The sequence below is a fragment of the Pinus tabuliformis genome, chromosome 1_1, assembly GCF_031772625.1.
Source record: "Pinus tabuliformis cultivar Carrire ecotype Pingquan chromosome 1_1, CPIR1, whole genome shotgun sequence".
NCBI classification, from domain to species: Eukaryota; Viridiplantae; Streptophyta; class Pinopsida; order Pinales; family Pinaceae; genus Pinus; species Pinus tabuliformis.
In genome coordinates, this window is record NC_142297.1 from 906,226,368 (window position 1) to 906,248,906 (window position 22,539).

Sequence of the window (22,539 nt, forward strand, 5' to 3'; positions counted from 1 at the left end):
GACCAGGTAACATGCACTATCCACTGCCTCCGCCGAAAATTCCTATCCTAACCTGGCACCACTGAGCATGCTTCTTGCCCTTTCCATCAATGTCTTATTCATTCTTTTTGCAACTCCATTTTGCTGAGGTGTATATGGAGTAGTCTTCTACCGTGCTATACCACACTTCTTACAAAATTCTTCAAATTCCTTACTGCAAAACCCTCCACCATTATCTGTCCTTAGCACCTTTATCTTCTTCTCTGTCTGGTTTTCCACCAGAGCCTTGAATTCTTTAAACCTGTCAAAGACTTCAGATTTCTTCTTAAGGAAATATATCCATGTATTCTTTGAGAAGTCATCTATAAATGATACATAGTACACAAACTTACCTAGTGATGGAACCTTCACAGGTCCAAACACATCATCGTGCACAAGCTCTAATATCTGTTTCGTCCTCTTACCACCAGAGGGGAAACTCACCCAATTTTGATTCCTATATACACAATTTTCACAGAAATCAAAATCCAGAGAAATATTACTCATACCTTTACCATGAAGTATTCGAAGGCCCTGCTCTCCAATATGTCCAAGCCTTTGATGCCACAACATGGTCTTTTCTCCAAAGACCACTAGATTTTCTGCTCCACTTTCAAGAACCATAGAACTATTGCACCCATCAACAACAGTGCTACCTTGCAGCTTGTACAGAGTTCCAGTCTGAACTCCCCGCATCAATACCAGTGCTCCCCGAACCATCTTGCAGGTATCCTTCTCGAACACTATTTTTACACCTGCATCATCCAACTTTCTTACAGAAATCAGATTTCTGGCCAATGCAGGAATATTCAAAACACCCATAAGTGTTCTAACCCTTCCACCTTGCAACTTCAACTTTACTTTTCTGCGACCAATGATTCTAGCCTTCCTGTCATCCCCTAAGAAGACATCACTGCCATCGTATTTCTCATACTTGCAAAACCACTCTCTATGGGGAGTGAAGTGAAAGGATGCACCTGAGTCAATCAACCATGCCTCATGATCTACATGTGTACTTGAAGAAGCCAAGTACACATCTCCACCTTCATCTGAGGTGGTTTTTGCCTCTACAAAAGGAGCATCATCAGATCCATTTCCTTTATTAGGAGCTTTAGATTTACAGTCCCTTCTGAAGTGCCCTTCCTTTCTGCATTTCCAGCACACCACCTTTACAGGTTTTCCTGGAGATTTAGATCTCCCTCTAGATTTAGATCTCCCACTCGATGACTTATTTTTGTTTCTGTTTTGGGACCGCCCTCGTACAGACATGGCATCACCATTTTGGCTCTCCATATTTTTCCATCTCATCTCCTCCATCAGCAAGGATGAGACTAATTCATCAAAATGCAAGGCAGTTGCATTGCTACCTATTGCAATAGCCAGACTATCCCACGAATCTGGTAGAGAACACAACAAACTGATGCACTTATCTTCATCTGAAATTCTAATATCAACAGATGCTAACTGACTTACCACAGTATTAAATGCATTCAGAAGCTCTGTCACCGAGTATCCATCTTTCATCCTCAAGTTATACAACTTTTTCCGCAGGAACAGTTTATTCACCAGAGACTTAGATTGGTACAAAGTCCCTAACTTGTCCCAGAAAGCCTTTATCGTAGCTTCCCCTGATACATTCAGCAATACTGAATCTGAGACACACAATCGTATTGTGCTCTTTGCCTTCTGATAAAACTTCTTCCATTCTTCATCGGTCACTCCCATTGGTTTATTACCTGGATCTACCACGATCCACTGATCTTTATCCACCAACAGATCCTCCATCTTGAGTTTCCACAACTCAAAACTCTGACCATTAAATTTCTCGATCTCTATCTTTCCACTGCTCGCCATCTTCTTTCACCACCAGAATCAATCTCGCAGATCTCCCACTAAACAGGGTGACAAAACCCCTCAGCAACAAAGGCGTCCCCTTGAAGCCAAAACAGCTCTGATACCAAATGTAGGTTTTAACCCTATACAGAAATTACCTGCATACGAATTCTAAAACACAGAAAAATAAGCAATGCGAGAGCATAACACATAAAACACATATACACAGATATTTTCCCACTGGATCCCAAAACCGGGATTACCAGCTTGATTTTTCATTATGTTCCTTTCAATGTTGCAATACATATTTATACATGCTGAAGCATCCAATACCATGGACCAAAAACCATCACATCCAAAAAACACGTGCAAAAAACATGCACAAAACCATAGGTGGGTCCACCCAACCTAACATAGGGTCCAAAACCAAAATTTTCCAGGGCACTGCCCCAGACCCCATAAAGTGGGGTTACGGGTGCCCTTCAAACCCCCTGTTAACTACGTGGAAAGAATATAACACAACCCAACAATTATGTCTACGTAAACCTATATCGTACGGAGATGAGAGAGTGGGGATCTGAGATGTATGGTATGAGATATTTTTCAAGTTCCTGCATTGCATTTTAAAACCACAATAAGCCAAATCTGTACTCATTTACTAGGTAAAAGATATACATATTCATTATGAACATCATGCAAAAAAAACCATGTAAGAATTTTATGGTCTTTTTGCATCTTCTAAAGTCATATGTCACTGACCTCGACCGCAGAAGGTATTGAAACCCAGTTTGACAATGTCACTCCACCTCTGAACATCTCATCCGTGGGTCTTTTCTCTATCACCACCTCCAATGTTAAGATTCCATAACTGTACGCATCCATCTTTGCTGAAATTTCGTCCCCTGCTCCAAAGGAACACGTGACCGCACCTCCAAAATGACCTTATCACTCTCTAATCCATGGATATGGTCGTCGAGTTTCCTATTGGGCATGAATTCTAATACCAAAGCCCTGAAATTGGCAATGGAACATGCCTTGATGATTTTCAATATATTTTGATGCTAAACTTTGCCCAACATTTTGCATTCTTTTCCATGATCTTTTTTTTGTCTTCACCATATAGACCCATAAACACCTAACAAAAATAGTCTCGCCTCCTGCTAAAGTTCCTCTATAAACCAATCTGAAGCTTCCCACTCTGAGTAGATTCTCGGGGCTGAAACTTTTTGTTGCTCTGCAGAGTTCTTCCCTTGAGATTCTCAAATGGGATATCAAGTCTACCAGATTGTGGGTTGGACATGGTCTTGGATGCTCCTTGTTTGAAAATCCAAAATAGAAGCCCATTGAAAAATGCCACACAAAGAGCCCCTCCACAAGAAATCAATATTACTATTATCCTCTTCTTGTATGTAGTAGAACTGGGCTTGTCCAGCGAGCAACCCGTTAAGCCAAAACACTTCCCACAAAGTCCAGGATTGCCTATCAATGCCGTAATGTTCAGGTTCATGAATGCACCAAAACATGGAACCGAGCCTGATAAATTATTATAGGAGAGATTCAAGATCCAAAGCATTCCGAGCTTGGATATGGAATCAGGAACCTGCCCAGTTATATTGTTGTGATACATATCTATGACTCGAATGAGTGAGAGATTCTCCCGATCGATGCAGGAATAAAGCCTCTACTTTCATTATCCTAGATATTATTTCTAACAAAATTGGCCCAGAGATACCATTGTAGGTCAACAAAAGTCATTGGTGCCTTTATAAGATGTGAAAAGACATACAACCTCAACCGCAATAGGCATTGTGGTGGTGGAAGCCGACTACTATGGGCTTAACAAGAGATCTGCAAGAGGAGGATCTTCCACCTCTAGAATCGCAGTATACAAAGTATGCAGTGATCAAGGTTGTTTGGGATTCGACATTATGGTTGTAGTGGATGATGTTGTGAATGATGGAGTTGATGTGATATCCATCTCACTCAGTACCTCTTCTGAAAACCTGATAGATATCCTCTCCAACCCCATAGCGACAGCAACATTTCATGCCATCGAAAAAGGAATAGTGGTTGTATGCTTCACGAACAACGAAGGTCCCTACTCAAGTGTAGCTGTGAACACCTATCATTAGATTTTGACCATCGCTACAACAATGATTGACATATATTTTAAATGAAACGTAATTTTGGGTAATGGGAAAATATTCAAGGTGAATAATTGCAGGGACAATTTACAATTAAAATCCACACTTGCATGGTCCTTCCACCAAACACGCAGATCCACCGAAAATCTAGCCCCACCACAAAGATATGGATCGGTGCTACCATCGCAGAAATAACACCGAAAATCCAGCCCCACCACCGAGATCTGGATAGGTTCTACCATCATAGAAACAACATTGAAAATCCAACCCTGCCAAAGAGATCTGGATCGGTGCTACCATCCCAGAAATAGTGCCAGTTTGTACAACAATGCCAATTATCAAGGAAGGATCTATGATATGTAACCCGTGTTTACCACCAAAACACCCAAGACCCCAAATTTACCGCCACTACAGTTTAATAATTTTTTCCCTGGTGGCTATTAGAGTCTTGAGAATATTGCAAAAATGAGTTGATTGATTTGTCACCATAAACTACATTGAAGATAGGGTATGGGGTAGAAATACACATTTTACATCTTTCACCTACTTATATGAATTATCTTGATTGATACCTTCATTGACTAATTTCATACCTAAGGTAAAATGAACTTGTTTGATAAATTAAATCTTAAGGTGCTTGTTGGAAATTAATCTTGTAGGGCTCAATACATCATATTACATCAAGGTTTTTTTTATTATCTAAATTATTATCCAATCAACAATTATATATGGTAGGATAAAGAAAACAAATCAAAAGTAATACAAGAGGAAGAACCTTCTCACATTGCTTATTCCTAGATGAGTAGTGTTCTGATAACTAATCCTTTATTTTGAATGAAATAAAGATGTTCCTAGAAAAAATACATCAGTAGCATATAGTATTCAAATTAGTTAAATACATCAATATATCAATTGCCATACTACAAAAAAATAAAACCTCATTTCTTCATTATTCTTCAAATTTTATGGATAAGGGATCTCGACACCATCATCTCCAAGATCCAACCTTTAATCACTACTTTCACTATGTGATCCTCTAGTTTCCAATTACACTTGAAATGGAGAGAAACTCATATTTATATAGATATAACTTAATTTCTCATAAAATATAATACAATAAATATCCAACTAACTCCACGACTCTTCAAATAAATAATAAACAAATGGAGTAGTTAGATCTTGTTAACCATGTTACGTGGATAGTGTGCCATAATTACTCTCTACAAACAAGGTCACCCCATCTAAAAATATCAAATAATGTGCATTATATCCTCAAACGAGAGATGTAACACACCTAAAATAGGTTTATTACAAAGTAAAAATGTTATAGGTCCACATAATTCACCCTTCATGATGTTAAGTCAATAAAATAAATAAAATAATTCTTCTTATGAGATGACTTGCTTCAAGGTGCATCTAGGGTAAATCACTAAGAGCACCCTCGAAGATGATGTGCTTCAAGGTGCATCTAGGGGAAATCACTAAGTGCAACCCTTGAAAATGCATGCATTTAATTAAAATAAAATAACCATCCTTAAGTGACCGATTCCCAAAGTTTGAAGATGATAATCTCCCAATGTGCACCCTCCAAAAAGAAGCTCCAAAAATAAAAGAGACCAAGTACATGCATGAAAAGCTACACTTGTGTACCTCCAAGAGTAACACACCTTTTGAACAAACTCCTTCAGAACAAAATCCAAATAGAAATATATCATGAAAAGTCAAAAAAGTGAGGGAATTGTCCCGTAGAGTTTAAATGATGCCAAGTGTAGCTGAAGTATCCATTAAACAATGATGAGAGAGTGCCTAGAAGACATGTGGCTTAGAATAATATGCCATGTGATTATCTCAATCAACCATCAACTATAAAATATCCTCCATATGAAATGTTCCTAGAAATAAGTGTCAAAGTGATAACCCCATCAATATGCTTTGCAAAACTATATTGTTTTCCAAAACCACTAAGTTATTTACCAATACTATGTGGAAAAGAAGGAGTTTACCATCATTGTTAGGCCTAGTGGGGTACAATAAATGATTTTCATAACATTTCACACACTAAAATTTATTTTTCTTAACATGTTTCACATTAATCGTTATTTTATGGAGTTTCCACAAATTAGATATTAAAATCAATTTTCAAATAAAATAAAATGGCTATATTTTTTAATATTAAAATTTAGTTTTAATTTTTTCCATGGTGTAGATCAGTTGATTGGTTTAAATTTCGATTAGTTCAATGTGCCATGTATGAGGAAATATGGTTACACTTGGAGGTGAGGCAATGTAAGTACAAGCTCGCTATAGTTGTTGATTTTTCCATATACAAAAATAACAAGAATACTAATAATCTTTTTTTATTGAATTAATTATTTATCAAAACTAGATGTTATTAAAAGCACATGATTTTATTGGAAGTAGTTTAGGTGATGGAAATAAGCGAAACAAATTTTCTTGTAAGCACTCTCTAAATTCTATCTCCACTCAAACACTCTGTCTTGACCCCACCCAGAATGCCTAAAAGGCAACTCTCAAGCAAGCCACCTAATGTCACCTTGGTGGACTTCTCTCACTCTTTAGACTACAAAAAGGATATTCTTTTCCAGGGGGTAATCCTTAAAGATTGAGCTAAGCTTGGTAATTGAGTAATGAAGGGAAGTTCCTTAATGAAGACTAGTGATTTGAAACTACTCACTCTCAAAGTAAAAGGTCACGGATAAGTGTGAAAATAGTCAAATAAACCATGAATTATTAACAATTTTTGAATGATTTTAATTAGATAACTATGCTTTTTCATGCAACAAAATTATACTTGAAAAATGAAAAATAAAGCTTGCTCAATTAACTGTATAACATGAGATGCTAGTGAAGCATATATACAATGGCACAATAAAGATAGAAAATGAATCATAAATTGTCCATACAATTAAGGAATTAGATCATTCATTCATCTTATTCATGAGCATTTGATATTGAGAGTTCGTCATCATCATCAAGAGACCATTCCACAATTAAAAGATCATACACCAATAGTATTAACTATGTTTGGGATGACAAACGGTTAGGTGTTTGGGATGATAAATAAAGGAAATATTCAAACTTGTCCTTGTTACTAAGGATAATGAAGACAACAAATTTTAATGTGGACTACTTAAATATTAGCAACATCCAAATGTCATCCATTTATAATCAATTTAACACCATTTATAGTTTGGTACTTTGTAACCATAGAATTGTGACCAAACGATGTATTTGCAACATTCCAAAGTGTGTAATTAGAACTAATGAACCATGATCAATACCATTAGTGTGTGAGCACAGTAACCACTATGTATTTAGAACAAATTGGCATTAAGACTCGAGATCAATGTAAGTTTTAAAGCACCCCTAAACAATAGGAAATTCCATATGTCAACACCAAATATTTAAGAATTGTGTGGTTAAAATGTCAAATGTGTTCAAAAAATGTAAGAAATAAATGTAGCAAGAACAAAATTTGACCATGATGCAAATTTGTAAACACTTTTTCACAATTATTTATAAAGAGCTTAAATATCAAGGTGTTTTATGCATTCATGTACTCTTGTGAAGCTTAAGCGTGTTTACTATGCCATAGATATGTTACCTAGATATGTCAAATCCAACATGAACAAGTAAAAATATGATATTGTGTCCTTACAAGTAAAGTGCTATTCATTTTTAATTTACGTTAATCATTTTTTATTTTGTCACTTATTATCTAGTCATATATTTTATTCCTAGACTAAATTAGTTATTTAAGTTAGTCACTTTTAGTTGAGTCACTTAATATCTAGTCATATATTTTATCCCTAGACTAAATTAGTCATTTAAGTTAGTCGTTTTTAGTTCGGTCACTTAAAATTGCTCAAATTTAGTAGTAATTCACTTGAAATAATTATGGTGACTAACTTTTTTGGTTGCGTAGTCACTAATCTCTCATTTTGTACTAGTGTTTCCTTATCTCACATCGTTTCTAATGAAATATGAGATCATATCCTTGATTACACATTTGAATTCCACTTGAAACATTGTATTTTAAACAATCAATATACAAGACATTTTGAGTTTTAATTTTTCCATTATCAAGTCTAAATATTCCCCTTCCAATTGTTATTGTTAATGCATTATCTCAAAAATTGACGCTACCTCCTTTTTCTTCCTTTAGAGAGAGAAAATTTCTCCTGTCTCTTGTCATATGCTTTGAACACCCACTATCGATATACCATTGAAGTCCTTTATTTTGAGCATCTAGAGCATGTCCACATTCTTCATGTTTTTCTTGCTTCCTTTTCGATACCTTTGTGTATTATTCTTTCTTGTATTGATGAGGTGCCCTTATTGTGCTACTTCTACAATCGCATGCCTCATGTCCATATTTATTACACTTATAAAATTCAACATGATCCATTAGGGGAGAAAATGAATTGTAAATTTTAACATCACTCTCATTGAAGCTCCTAGGTTTATTGTTCACATAACCATTCTTTGAAGTATTATAAGATTCTCTATAACTATCTCTCATATAATAATTTCTTACATAAGCTCTACAATTCATTGATTTATTACCAAAATCATTACATGAAAATTCATAACCGAGGAATATATTTGATACTAGGATGTGAAAGGTCTTCTTGGTGGATCAACTCCTTTGAAATATTTCTTGTTGATCTTGTAAGAAGAATCAAGTCTTTTCTTGTCTTGATCTTGTTTATTGGTCCTAATTTCACTATTTGTAGAGCCTTTGAGCACATTAACAAAGAATTTTGGTTCTTATTTGGATTCCTTCTTTGATGTTTTTGTGCTTGATTCTCCCTTGGAAGTTTCATGATTTTCTTTATAGTCAAGAGAATTTTTTATGAAAGGATACCTCTTTTAGCTAAGAATGTCATCTAAGATTTCATTTCTTTTTCAAAACTTCAATCTTTTCTTCAACTAGAAAATTTTCTTTTCTATTTCCTTTCTAAAGGAAATGACCTCTACTTCTAGCTTTTCACAATTTCATTCCTTTTATTTTAGTTGGATTATCAATACTTCTTCTATTATCTTTTATCAATATAGTTTTTTTCAAGACAAAGACTATTGCTTCATGTTCGCGGGAAACATTCCCTAGGGGAAATGGTTAAAAGCCTCAACAAAGTAGGATAAGATAATCAACAAAAATCACTTAGAAAAGCATGCCAAACATATGAATTAACAAACATGGATTTTCAAACATTCTCGGAGGTGCTAAATTTGAAGATGTTCCCATAGGGTCCAAACCCTCAGCTTCCTCCAAGATGTGCTGACCTGCAAATCAATCACAAAGTCATATACATAATAGATAATTTAATGTGCATACATAGTAATATATTAGATAATAATATATAAACATATAAACCATCATTCATAAGATGAAAAAGTATATCAGGAACACGACATGAGCTTCTTTATTAATTAACAAGAGTAAGTATAAGAGAGATACAACCTCATCGAGGCCTAAGGGAAAACGAAGCCTTCCTTTGGATCCATCTAGCTCGAGCCATGAAGACAATCTCTCTAATAGGTGCAAGTATATGCTAGATAAGGATGTTGAGCATCCATGATAAGGGAACTAGGGTGTCCTTGAGACCGGGAGTGCAGGAGGCATGGGAAAAGTAGACTTGATCTGGCAGAAATCAAGTATAATGTCGATATCCTTCTTCTTGTATAAATTAGGCCTACCCAATGGGTGTATGTATACCACCTAAAATTGGTTATTTTAGTTATGCCATGGACTCCTATAGGTGGGCTCTTGGTAAAATCTGTAAACCCCACCCAAAAACTAGCATTTTATTTATTTTTTTCATATTTTAAAAGGTGTATGTGGGTATAATGCTATGATACCCGCGTATGTATGTGATTTAGTATTGGAAGAGTTGCGTATGGAATTTGAGATACTATTTTTTAATATAAAGTCAAGTATGCATAGGGAAAGGGACTGCCCACGGCCATAATGGAGCACGGGTCTAGAGGAGTGTTGAATGACGCTATAATAGACACCCCCTAATATACGAGGTCACAAGGGAACATGAAGGCCAAAATATATTAAGTATAGAGATATGATTCATTCGAAAACCTAGGAGGAGATCACCATATTCCAGCCCATCGAATACTTGTGGAAGAGTCAAAAATAAAACTCATGTCTGAGGTAGGCATACCCATGCTCAAAAGTAGTAAAGTATATCCACTGGTCAAGTATAAAGCGAATACAAAATGTATACATAAGTGTACAAAAGGAGCTGAATAATACATAGTGGAGAATCAGATCATAGCCACAAAAGAACACATCGGAGCTATGTCTCAATATCACATATAGATGAATATTTGATCAATGATGCTAGAAGACTATCTGATCAATGATGTTGCATAAATGGTCCTTGTAAAAGTACCGAGTCATATAGGTGGAATAGTGGTACTACATAAACTCGGGTGCCAACATATAAGATGTTGTTGTGAAAGACTACAACATATAAAGCTGAGAGGTGTCACTACTAGAAAACTGAAGGAGCTGTCAAGTGAACCAAGATTTTAACACAACCTAAGGTCTTCACTAACCGCAGATGGTACATTTCTACACTATGGGAATAAATGAGCTGAAGTCGACCATGTGATAAATTGTTTGATTACTTGCCATTAATTTATACCATTAACAAACGGAAGAAAACTCACCAATAATGATAATGAGTGTCAAGGTACCCCTAGTACAATCTAACAAATGTGAATAGATGTGTTTAAATCAAACACTTGAAAGAATCTATCAATCAAGAGATGCTGATGTATTCTCACTGTCGACAGTGAAGGAGCTTTCCATTGATGACTATAAACCCTAAGGTACTAAAAAAAGAACTCTAGACCTTGTTCCCAGAGCAATGAGTTGGGGTCAATGGGAAAATATCCACTCGAAGGAAGGCATTAAGGCATCCCACATCAACCAGCGTAAGTGAAACTCACTGGCCAATAATTTGGAAGAACTCGGATGAAGAGAGATGAAGTAACCATTGCAAAGTACATTTCCAGTGTACACAAGATGTGGCTAGCACACGACAAAAATCCTTTGAACCAACCAAAAATTAAAGATGACACAAAGGCGATGAATCCACCAATAGGGTCAAATGGAAACCAAGGTACTACACGAATTCGAATGTGTGATAATGTAAGATGACATCAAACACAGGGGAAACCACTCAGTCAAAGACCCATAATGTTGATCGATGTTGAGATTAAGGTCACCTATCAATGATGTAAATAGGGCCAAGGTGCAACTATAGGTCCACTCTTAGAGAAATTTGTCGGAGTCGATAAGAGTAGACCCGCCAGTAAGAATTCAATGGGGACCTTCTTAACCAACACGAGTAAATGACCATGGAATTGGTGTGGTGATGAGAATAACTTGAAAAACTGGGTATGGCCGACAGAAATAAGTCAAGGGACATCATAGAATGGTTGGCAATAGGTTTACTTCCCTTGAACAAAAGCTTGACTTGATGTAACTTAATGGCAGCATAAGATAACTTTGTATAAGTTTGCATTGTAGGAGGCATTAACAAACTCTCAACATGATTGGAAGAGATAACCAACCAGTGAAGGTTATGGATTCCCTAAGGTTAAACTAAGTCGCATCCCGATAGAGGAAAGATTCATTTTAAGTGCTTTGTTCAAGGGCGATATGATGAAATATTCCTTCCATAAAATGATGAATAAAATGTCCCGTTCCTACTCTTTTCTTTTGGAATATATTTTTTCCTTTTTATATTTTTCATATTTAAAGCTAGAAGAAGAATAAAAAATACCTATGGTATTTTGGAGAGAACGAGTGTCAAGGGAAAGTGCACTAGTTCATGGGACTGGAACATTTATATGCCCAATTCAAGATGGTGGATGTTGGTCATCGACACTCAGGGGATGTTCCCTCTAGGGAAAAGGGTGTCAAGTTTCAAAGGCTAATGAATGCATGGTTCGAACTTGCAGAAAAGTGATGGTCAAAAGTGGCTTAAACATGGAGTCCAAATGAAGCTGGCTTAAGGCCAAAAGAGGTTCAAGTGGTCAATATGAAATGCAATAGTATAGCTCAACACATGGGAGACTCTAGGGTATAAATCCATAATAATAGCGAAGAATAAGAAGAATGATGCTTCAACGCATAGTCATGGTGGGACTAAAGAGGACTCCCGAGCCTCCTCAATATTTGTAGCATGAGAAACATATGCTAGTGAGGTTCTAAATAGGAAGCCCATGGAAGGAAAGGCTCCATCACTATGTTACAATTTTACGAGACGATGAGTGAAAGAGGTTAAAAAATCACAACATAATGAGGTTGACCCTGTGGCTAAATATCACAGTATGAGCTTAATATGCATAATGCAATGGAAAAGTGATATGCCTTAACATATATTTCATTTTAGAATATGATACCTTCCATGATATGTCAATGATCATGGAGTCGAAGCAACAGATAAAATATCACTAAGTGATAAAAAGTCTTCATCACCTTGAAAAGAACCTTTACCAACACTCCAAGGAAAGGTCAAAAGTTCATAAAATAAAATAATAAAGTTAAAAAATGAACTTTTGAAAAGTGGGTTTTAATTTTTTACTATAAAATAGAGTTTTCGACATACCCAATTTCATTTTCACCATCCAAGTGTTGAGAATAGGACTTTTGGAGAAAATTTGGGCAAAACCAATCTGACCAATCCCACCAACAAATCTGACAAACATAAGATCCATGTAATTCATGACCTCAAACTCGTTGATTTGATAAAAAAAATTGTAGATTAGATTGAAATTTTGAGAGAATTCTTTAATTTTCAAAATCACCCTCCATGTACGCTAGTCTAGGATTTTAAAAATGTGTATAGAAATCCATATACACCAGTAAATGAAAGAAAAACCACATATATACGTGATTTTCTTTTACAGAAGCCTCGTATGTGCAATGTAAGATTTAAAAAACAAATTCTAACGGATGGAATCCCTAAATTTTTCTTGATGTCAATCATTTGGAGGGAGAGAGAGCACACTGATCTCGATAATGAGGTTTTGGATGATCGATAATCGTTGGATGGATTAAGAAAATGGTGATTGCTCAAATTCTTTGTGATGCCCAATATGAGAGCTAAAACTCAATTATTGGAAATGTTGATTCATTACTAGGACCCGAGCAAGAGAAATTCATCATAGATGAAATTCCTTTACTGGTCAAATTATATGATATATACGTCATTACAGGACTCTCTCAAAGGGGAGAAGTAGTAGATCTGAAGGGGGAGGCCTGTGGAGGCCTTAATGTTGTTGATTACATTGTTGTGTACTATGCACCAAGGACTAACAAAGTCGATTCATAAGTCCCGATAAAAAATATCACAACCCTGGTGATCAAGATAATCCTTTTAACCATTGCTAGGAGAGCAGGTTCATCTTTGTTACATTAGGTGCCAAGAAAAACTATGTTCTTGGCATTATAATGTTGAAAAGAAGTAGTATATTACTGGTGCACAACGCTCCTAGTTAATATGAAGAAACAATTGGCATCAGTGAGACAGGGGAAGAAAAATAACTTTGACTATGGCACCATCCTCTGCTCATTTTTCTTTGAGCTGATTCTTGTGCTATGACCCAGAGTAGCATCTTCCATCAACAATCTTAGCGATCGAAGGATAGTGAGATGGGAAGGTCTGATCAAGTGACTTGGTGGAGGCAAAGTCACTCTGGCGGCCTTTAACAACGAGTTCTTCAACTGGTGGGAGAAACAAATCGTTGCCATAAAGGATTACCCCTATGCCTAAGGATACTTCCGAGAGGACCCAGAGTTAGCACTACCTGAAAGAGTGAAATGGGGAAATATTGGTAAGTTTATTTTTTATTTTTTTAACATATTTGATTTTTTGAATATAATCTCAAGAATTCTAAAGTCTTTTTCTATGAAAACAAATCATTACAAGATTAAATGATCATGATGCAGATGTGGGACCGGTGAGAGCTAAGGGTCTACCGAGGCATAGGTGTCACGACGGAGATGCAGAGGGAGTGGAGGCTGAGTTTGAGAGAGTTCTCCATACTGTATAAAGGAACTTGGAGGGTTTGACTTTCCAGGTTCTAATAGCATTAGTAGAGGACCTACCCAAGGCTATATAGAGATGAGTGGTTGGAGTACCACGAGAGTGGGTGTGTCTCTTCTGTCGAGTGGTGAATGCCATTATCTTCTACCAGGATGATCATCTAGGGTAGGGCCCACAGACTTAGTTTTTAGATGAATGATGTTTTTTGATATGGACATGATCGGGCTTAGGTCCTAATTTTGAGGACATTTGTCCACATTTTGTAATATTTTGACACACTTATCTATCTATATACAGAGGTTTCATGATGACTTGATCATCTATAAAAATGATTATTTGATGTTTTGATTTTAATTTGATGAATGATTGATATGCAAATCCAATGCTTGGTTAGCTATAGAATCAAAAATTTCATTATCTGATCATGTAATGTGAATGAAAGTAATAAAATTAAATGATCTTTGCAATAATCTTGCTCCCAGATATTGACGATGTAATAAAGGATCCCTCAAACGATAAACATTATTTAATTGAGACATAATGAATTGTGAGTCCAAATAAGCTACTAATGATTAAATACCATAATATATTTCCTCCAAAAGTAAATTAATAACAACACTATACTCAACCATATTATTCAAAGTAGGACCAATACATGTGCCTCTTGTGACGAACAACTGACAAGATGGATAATGTCTTACCCAAGAAACATAAGTTAAATTATGATTATATCTACTAGCACCATCTACAAATCCTAAGTACATTGAATCATCCATTGAAAAATGCCAAAGCAGATCGAAAACACCATCATCACCATGACATCTATAGATAAAAACTAAAACTATGTACAATAGTTACAAAAAAAAGCAGATGTTAGGCAAGATCCTAGGCATAGTACTTCTAGAGATAGATCCCAATTTTGGGCTTCGACAAGACATTCCTTTCAAAATAAATAAATTCATAAGAACCCTTCTTCAAGACCCTTTTAACAATTAAAAGATTGTACCACATAGGTTTTAATTTTCCTACCCCCTAGGTGTCTTTATCTTGGTCATAGACCAAGACAAGGTCACTTTCAGAGAAAATCCTAAGTCATATGGACTTGTCGTATTGATATTTTGCTCCTTTCTTATTGGCATCGTTCATTGTGGTGACATCCCAATGCTGCTCATTGATATGTTCCAAATGAATAAGGTGCTCTTCAAGACTTGAGGTATCTGGAAGAAGCGGAACTGCTAACTTGAGAGATGGAATGTCACATTCTATAGGAAAGATCGATTCCAAACCATAAAACAACTAAAAAGGAGTGAAACTCGTATCAGTCTTAACAGGCATTTGGTATTCCGATATTGTATGATATCGCATGACGTGTCAATTGGACTTTTCTTGATTAATCATCCTTTGCAGCTTAGTCTTAAGGGATTTGTTAATGACTTCAACTTGTCTATTAGCTTGAGGATAATAAGGGGAGGAACGCTCCTATCAAAATACCAGTTTTGAAGCCAACTCAAACATCATCTTACTCCGAAAGTGACTGCCATGGCAAGTGACAATCTCTTTAGGGATACCAAAATGTTAAATGACTTGATTAAAAAGGAATAGAGTTGTTGTCTCACTGTCATTATTAAAAGTGGGCATATTTTTAACACACTTCATAAAATAGTCTGATGTTATGATAATGTACTTGTGTCCCTTTCCCATAAATGAGTTACAAGTAGTAAAATCAACTCCCACATAGAAAATAGACCAATAATGATGACAAGAAAAAGAAAATCTTGATGAGCACGCATTTTTCGAGTATAAACTTTACAAGGATGGAATTGTTTGACTGCCCCTATAAAGTCTTTGAAAATCAAAGGCCAAACATACCCAACACGCAAGATTTTTTGAGTTGTAGAAATCCCAAATAAATGACCTCTACAAGTCCCACTGTGGTAGTCATTCAACACTAACTCAGCCTCTTCTAAGATCAAACATCTTCTAAGAATTGAATCAACCCCGCAATGATATAAATTATCACAAATAATCAAATAATTCTTAGCCAGGTGACATAATTTTTAGTGTTCTTCCTTAGAAAAATACTAAGGGAACTTCGAAGTATGGAGATATAGAGCGATGTCTCCATACCGGGGATTTTGTGAGGAGAAAAGAAAAATATCATCCATAAATGATTCTTCATCACGACCATCTCCTTCACAAGGCAATTCTGAAATCAATTATGTGAAAACCAAACACTTATTCAATATATTTATTGTATTTTACCCTAATCACTCTCCTACAAAGGACAAATTGAAATGGATTGGCATCAACTAATACAAAGGTTTTCCTCAGCGAAATGTAATGACGAAGTTGTTAAACAACATGAACTGCTGACAAAGCCTATTTCTCAATATGAGAGTATCAAAATTCAGGATCGGCTAAGACACGACGTAGATAATAAATCACATGCTCTCTAAGGGCTTCATCTTCATGAACTAGAACTATACTAATAGTTGATTTTACCATTGCAAGGTACAAAAGGAAATCCGTGCTATAATCAGGTGGACTCAAAAGAGGAGTAGAGGTCAATTCCTTTTTCAAGGCATCGAATGAGTGTTGACCGAATTCATTCCAAACAAATGGAACTCATTTCTTAAGTAAACGCATAAATCCTTTTGTGATATCAACGTATTTCATGATAAATATCCTTAAGAATTTAGCTTTTCCTTTGATACTTTGAAATTGGAAAATATTCGATGGGGGGAACAAATGAAGTATTGCCTCAACCTAGAAAGGATCAAGATGCATCCCTTCATTAGAAATGGTGAATCCCAACAACTAACCAGATTCAAACGTGAAAATGAATTTATTAGGGTTTAACCATATTTTATAATAATGACATATCTCAAAACCTAGGCAAAGATGTTTCGGATGTTCCATTCTCTTTCGAGAGAAAGCAACTAAATCATCCAAATAAGATTCAATTATATGTTTGATGTTATGGAAAGTGTATGACATAGCCCACTAAAAGGTAGCCCCAAAATTTTTAAGGCCAAAAGGAATTTTCCTATATGTAAACATACCCGAGGGGAAAATAAAGGTTGTATTATGTTGATATTCAGGACAAATTTTTATTTGATTATATCCAAAAAATCCGTCCATGAAAGAAACTATTTCATTCCCAGCACAGTCATCAATTATCTGATTTATAAACCAAGTCGGGAAATTGTCTTTTGGATAGGATTTATTCAAATCCTCGAAATCAATGCATACACAGATTGTTCCTTGTTTTTTTTCATTAGGGAGTAAATTTGAAACCCAATCCCCTAAAGGAACAAGGTAGATGAAACCTTCCCTAAGTAGCTTCTCTAAGTCTTCCTTTATAGTCACAACTTTCTTAAGGTTGACTGGTCAAATATTTTGACACACAAGGTTTTTGTTTTCATAAGTCTTGATCTCATGCTGAACAATACTAGGATCAATCCCATGAATTTCATCATAAGACCAAGTGAATACATCTTTAAACTCCTTAAAGAGATCAATGCAAATTTTGATTTCTTCAGGGGAATAGTTGGCTCCAATGAAGATATTCTCAATAACATTAGGGTTCTTGGAAATGTTCACCGGAATAGTTTTCGAAATATTAGCATGTTACCTTCAACAAAATATGTGCTGGAGCAAAATGGTTTAAAATTTTAATAACACTTCCTTGAGAAAGAGGACTAGACAAAATTGATTATACTTTATGCAAATTAGGAGGAAAATAGGATCGATTATGAAAATCATCCCATAGTCTCTCTACACCATTGATTGCTTCTAGGATTACCTCCTTAGATGGTAAAACAATATCAAGGAAATCCATAGTCAAAGTGGAAACAATTTTCTAGACCGACGCTACATCATCATTCACATCCTCTGTTGAAACACGGATAGGATCAGAATCTACAGAATTTACAATTGAATGATAAGAAATGTTTGCTACAGATATAGGAAAATCCATTCCATCCACTTTCCCTTTTGCTAATGTGGTTGTATGAGGTGGAAAGGGCCAAGGATTCAAAAAATAATGAGTTCTAAAAGAACATTATCGAGGGACCATCCTGGAGGATAAAATGGAATTAATATGAGCAACAAGAGGTGGAAGATTAAAAGTATCCATCAAAGAGGAATACATTCCAACTCCTAAATTCTCAATAGGCTGCTTGGTATTCTTGAACAAGGGGACAATGGAGTGAGAAGATGCATTAAGGTCATTGGAAGAATAGGCTAACTGATCAATTGAAACTATTCTCCCTTCATGAGGAAAACATATGATGCAAAATAGAGATGAGACTATGGCCTCCATCGCATAAACCTAGTTCCGACCCAACAAAACATTATAATCAAGATTAGCATCGAAAATCTCTACTTCAATGTTAACAAACCTTTCCCCTATACAAATAGGGAAGGTGGGTAAAATCCCATGAGGCCTATGAGATTGACCATCGAATGAGTTTAATAGAGTAGGAGAGGGAACAAGTTTAGTGGACTTGATAACTTTCCAACATGACAAAGACATGACACACGTGGAATCCCCTTCATCAACTATAGTTCGAAAGACAGTTATCTTACGATTTGTATATTTAATCTGAAAATCCATATGATGAGGGAGTCTCTTTTTAACATTTGAAATATCAAATGTAATCACTAGAGGTGTTTTTGGGTTAACTGCTCTGATCGCATTGAGATAATAACTCCTTTGCGCAAGAAATGATTGGATTACCTCTAACCTTGAGATAACAGAGGGGCTCTAAGCTAAATATTCAACAATGAAATAGTTTTGATTAGCCCTAGAATTCAGATTATAAGTCGATAATTTTAGAGCCTTTTGGAATCCAAGGTATAGGTTTAACTATGGGCCTCTATATATGAAGAGGTTCTTGAGTATCATAAACAATTTTAGACTTAGAATATTCTGGCCCACCATAACCATGAGATCCAATTCAAATATAAACATGAGACTTATCAATATACACATTCGATGTATATTCCCCTTCCTGATTGCCCCCTTGTAGGGGTTTGAGTATTAGAATTTGCGCAAGCAAGTAATTGTTGCCCTTGGGGAAAAGGGTTGGTAAGCACAACCTGGGAACTAGAAGAACCATGTTGGGCTAATAAGTGTTGAGCATCTTAAATCTTGGGGCAACTATGAGTAAGATGATCCTCACTCCATAGCTTGCATGGGAATTTAACCTTCTATCTAGACTCCTTATTTCCCTCACTAGTATCATCTCCGCGTTTATTCGCATTCCCCTTCCCTCCCTTATATTTTTTCTTTCCATGCCCCTTCTTCTTCCCATTGGATTGTTTATTTCCTTTGGGATTCAAGGACTGAACAACATTCACCACTAAAGGTTGAGAAGGAGGAGACATAGATGGTGTAGTATCTGTCGCGGAAGAAGATTATAATGACAATTTTTGTAATTGATTTTAAAAACTAGCCATATTATTATTGATCGATCCTACAGCTCCATTGGCATGGCGACCTGGTTTCGGTTTCTCGAGATCAATATCAATATAGGAGCATCAGGAAAAATATTATAGAGGACTCCAGGCTCATAATAAATAATCTCTAATTATTGGGACCTAAAGATAGACTATTCTTTAGTGAACACTCTTGAAAGTGACACATCCTTAAATATATCTGGTTGTAATGATTTCAAAAACCATTCTAGAATAAATTCATGGGATATAAACCTTGATCAACCTCTTCCTTCTGTGCCACTCTTGAATGTGTTTAGAAATATGGGTAGCCTTGTTCTTCTCAAAATTGGCCAAAAGTTCAGTTTTGGCATCATAACATAAAGGCGACTGAAAATGGTTAAGAAACATTGTAGCTAACTCACCAAATGTAGAAAATTACCCCCTTTTAAATCAATATACCATTTCACCACATTTCCAGTTAAGGTGCGTGGAAAGAGTATCAACCTTATTGAATCATCAATAAAGGAATTTGATGAGCACCATAAATGGAACATGGTTACATGGTCTGTTGGATCCTGACCAGAATTATCTTCAAATTATAGTATATCAGATGGAATTGTAGTAGGGAGTTGAGGCGAAGTTGGGTTGTAGTGGATCTGATCATTAGTTGATTTCGAAGGATATGGAAAATTAAGAGTTCCAAGAATGGTAACTGTGGAGGAACATCATAATTCCAAGCTCCAAGAGTGGAATTCCCAACATTCAAAAGAAAGTATCCTAGATTTTGAGAGACATCAGGCTTCTAAAGATTACTTGTAGAAGTGACGGAACAATAAGGGAAACCTTTTAGTCCAGGGGTATGTGGAGGGTATCCACCCCCTACTATAGGATTACTAGTCATAGGAAACCTTCCTCCCAGCAGAATATTATATGAACGGGAGAGCCCCTGGTAAGGATTTCAAGCACTAGACAAAGGGGGAAAAATCTATGAAGTACCAGTAGTAGGGAAGGGCATACTCCCCTACTGAAAAAATAAATGGGAGAGATTCCCAGACCCAAAACCACTAACAAGAGGATATACCAAGCCCTGACTCCCTTGAAAAGGATTAATGTTTTAAGCATGGCTAGAGAAAGGAATTGATCCTACATTCAAATATGGATTGGAAGGAGGAACATGTCCACTTCCAAATGAAAAAACTTGTAAAGATGTTGAACCACTAGCCATCGAGGACATAGATACGAAAGCAACAAAAGGTAAGGTTGATGAGACTAAAGGAATCCGTCTAGATGGTATTCCAAAAGGATAAGCACCAGCGAAAGGAGCAGAAGGTTGGGTGCCCCCACTTGAATCTGGAATGGAGGTAGAGCCAAAAACTACCATACTAGGTGTAATAGTAGACACAGAAATAGGACCTCCTCCTTCAGCTAAATAAGGAGTATGTACACTAGCCATATTGGTAGCCATTCTTGCACCACTAACATTTCCCATTAAGAAGAAAGAAGGAGAGTGAACAGGGCTAGCCGACCTATGAGTCAGAGTACCCATGTATGATACAACATAAGGAATATGAGAAGGAAGAGGTTCTGTAAGAGTCATAGGGGACTTAGAAACGTCTTCAATTTCTACTTCATCTTTCGTTTGGAAGAGTACTCTAGCGAGCACCGAAGCATTTCCGCCCACATTATGGACTAGACTAGGCTCACCCTGTGAAATAAGAACCATCAGAGAAGGATATGTCTCCATTGCATTAGATAGAAGTGGTTCAAAAGAACCAACTGAATTACTCCTACGCCTTCTAGGTGAAGGCTCAAAACTCGCAGGTGAAATTCCATGAAGCCTTCTAGACCGATGAACTAGTCGATCAACCACTTTTATATATAAAGAACAATTAAGGACTCAAATCACCTATGTAAGGCTAAGAGCATAGATCAATCTCTAAAAATTCCTAAAGATACAACTAGGTGAGAAACTTCCAAGTATTTCTGCTCCGGGTGATTAGCACTGAAGCCAAAATACAAGAAAGCAAAGATAAGGACCTCCTGAAGGTAGTTTAGGATGATAAGGGCCCAAGCGTACCAACGAAGGTATCATAAGCAGTTACACTGACCTCTTGATAATAGCCTTTACTGATACAAGTACCCAAGCTTTTCAACGATACCCTCCATAAGTAATACAAAAGTGATGCAATGTCTTCCTCAAGTACCATGAGCATTCCCCCCACAGTCACCTGTATGGTCCCTAGGAAAGGTAACAAAGGTCACCAACTTTTGATCACAAGTCGGGTGAAACAATAGTGGGTGCGCGATCCAACAAGTAGGATAGGGGGCATCTCTCTTTCCTTATATTCACACATCCTTGTCCTTGACTCCCGTGTGAGAGGAGCTTTATAGGACAAATTAACAACATCGGATTTCAAATCATTAATAAACTTTTATACTTTCATTTTAAGTGGCCTTGGAGAGTTTACTATCTGCACACCTATTCCAAGGCCTTAAATGCCCTAGTATAGTTGACTTTCCTATGACAAAAAGGAAAAGTCTAGTTCATTTTAATTTTAAGTGCTCATTTTAGTTGGTTGTTATTTAAGACAAGGGAAGCAGATGTGCAATTAATGATGCTTTGACACGAAGGAAATCAATAGAAAACCTAGGCTACATGAAAATGCAACACTTATTTAATGAAAGAGATTTATACAAGGGTTCTATGAGAAGCCTAAGAAAGAAAAAACTCTTTTTCTTTTTCTTTTAAGCACTTGCAGATAAAAAACCTACCAAAAAAGACTAAATGATGTCTAAAATGTATATACCCTAAAGCATACTATAATGTAAATGAAAGATTCAAGGAAAGGCTCAAATATGAGCAAATGTGATCACAAAGACAAAGCTAACTTAAAAAAACAAGGTTAAGAAAATCGCAAAAGAAAAATCACTCCTCAAGACAAAAAAAACTCTTAACCTTTCAAACAAGATTTCACAGATTTGCCAAAAACTGAAAAGAATACAAA

The 22,539-nt window shown here is 36.2% G+C and overlaps 1 protein-coding gene across 1 annotated transcript in view; it reads right to left on the reverse strand.

The window, feature by feature from the left end:
• Window positions 1-3,022: 3,022 nt before the first annotated feature.
• LOC149217340 (uncharacterized) overlaps window positions 3,023-22,539 on the reverse strand; it is a 34,463-nt gene continuing 14,946 nt past the window's right edge. Inside the window, exon 4 of the mRNA XM_089390189.1 lies at window positions 3,023-3,451. Within this exon, the coding sequence (XP_089246315.1) occupies window positions 3,023-3,451 (429 nt within the window). The remainder of the gene's footprint in view (window positions 3,452-22,539) is intronic.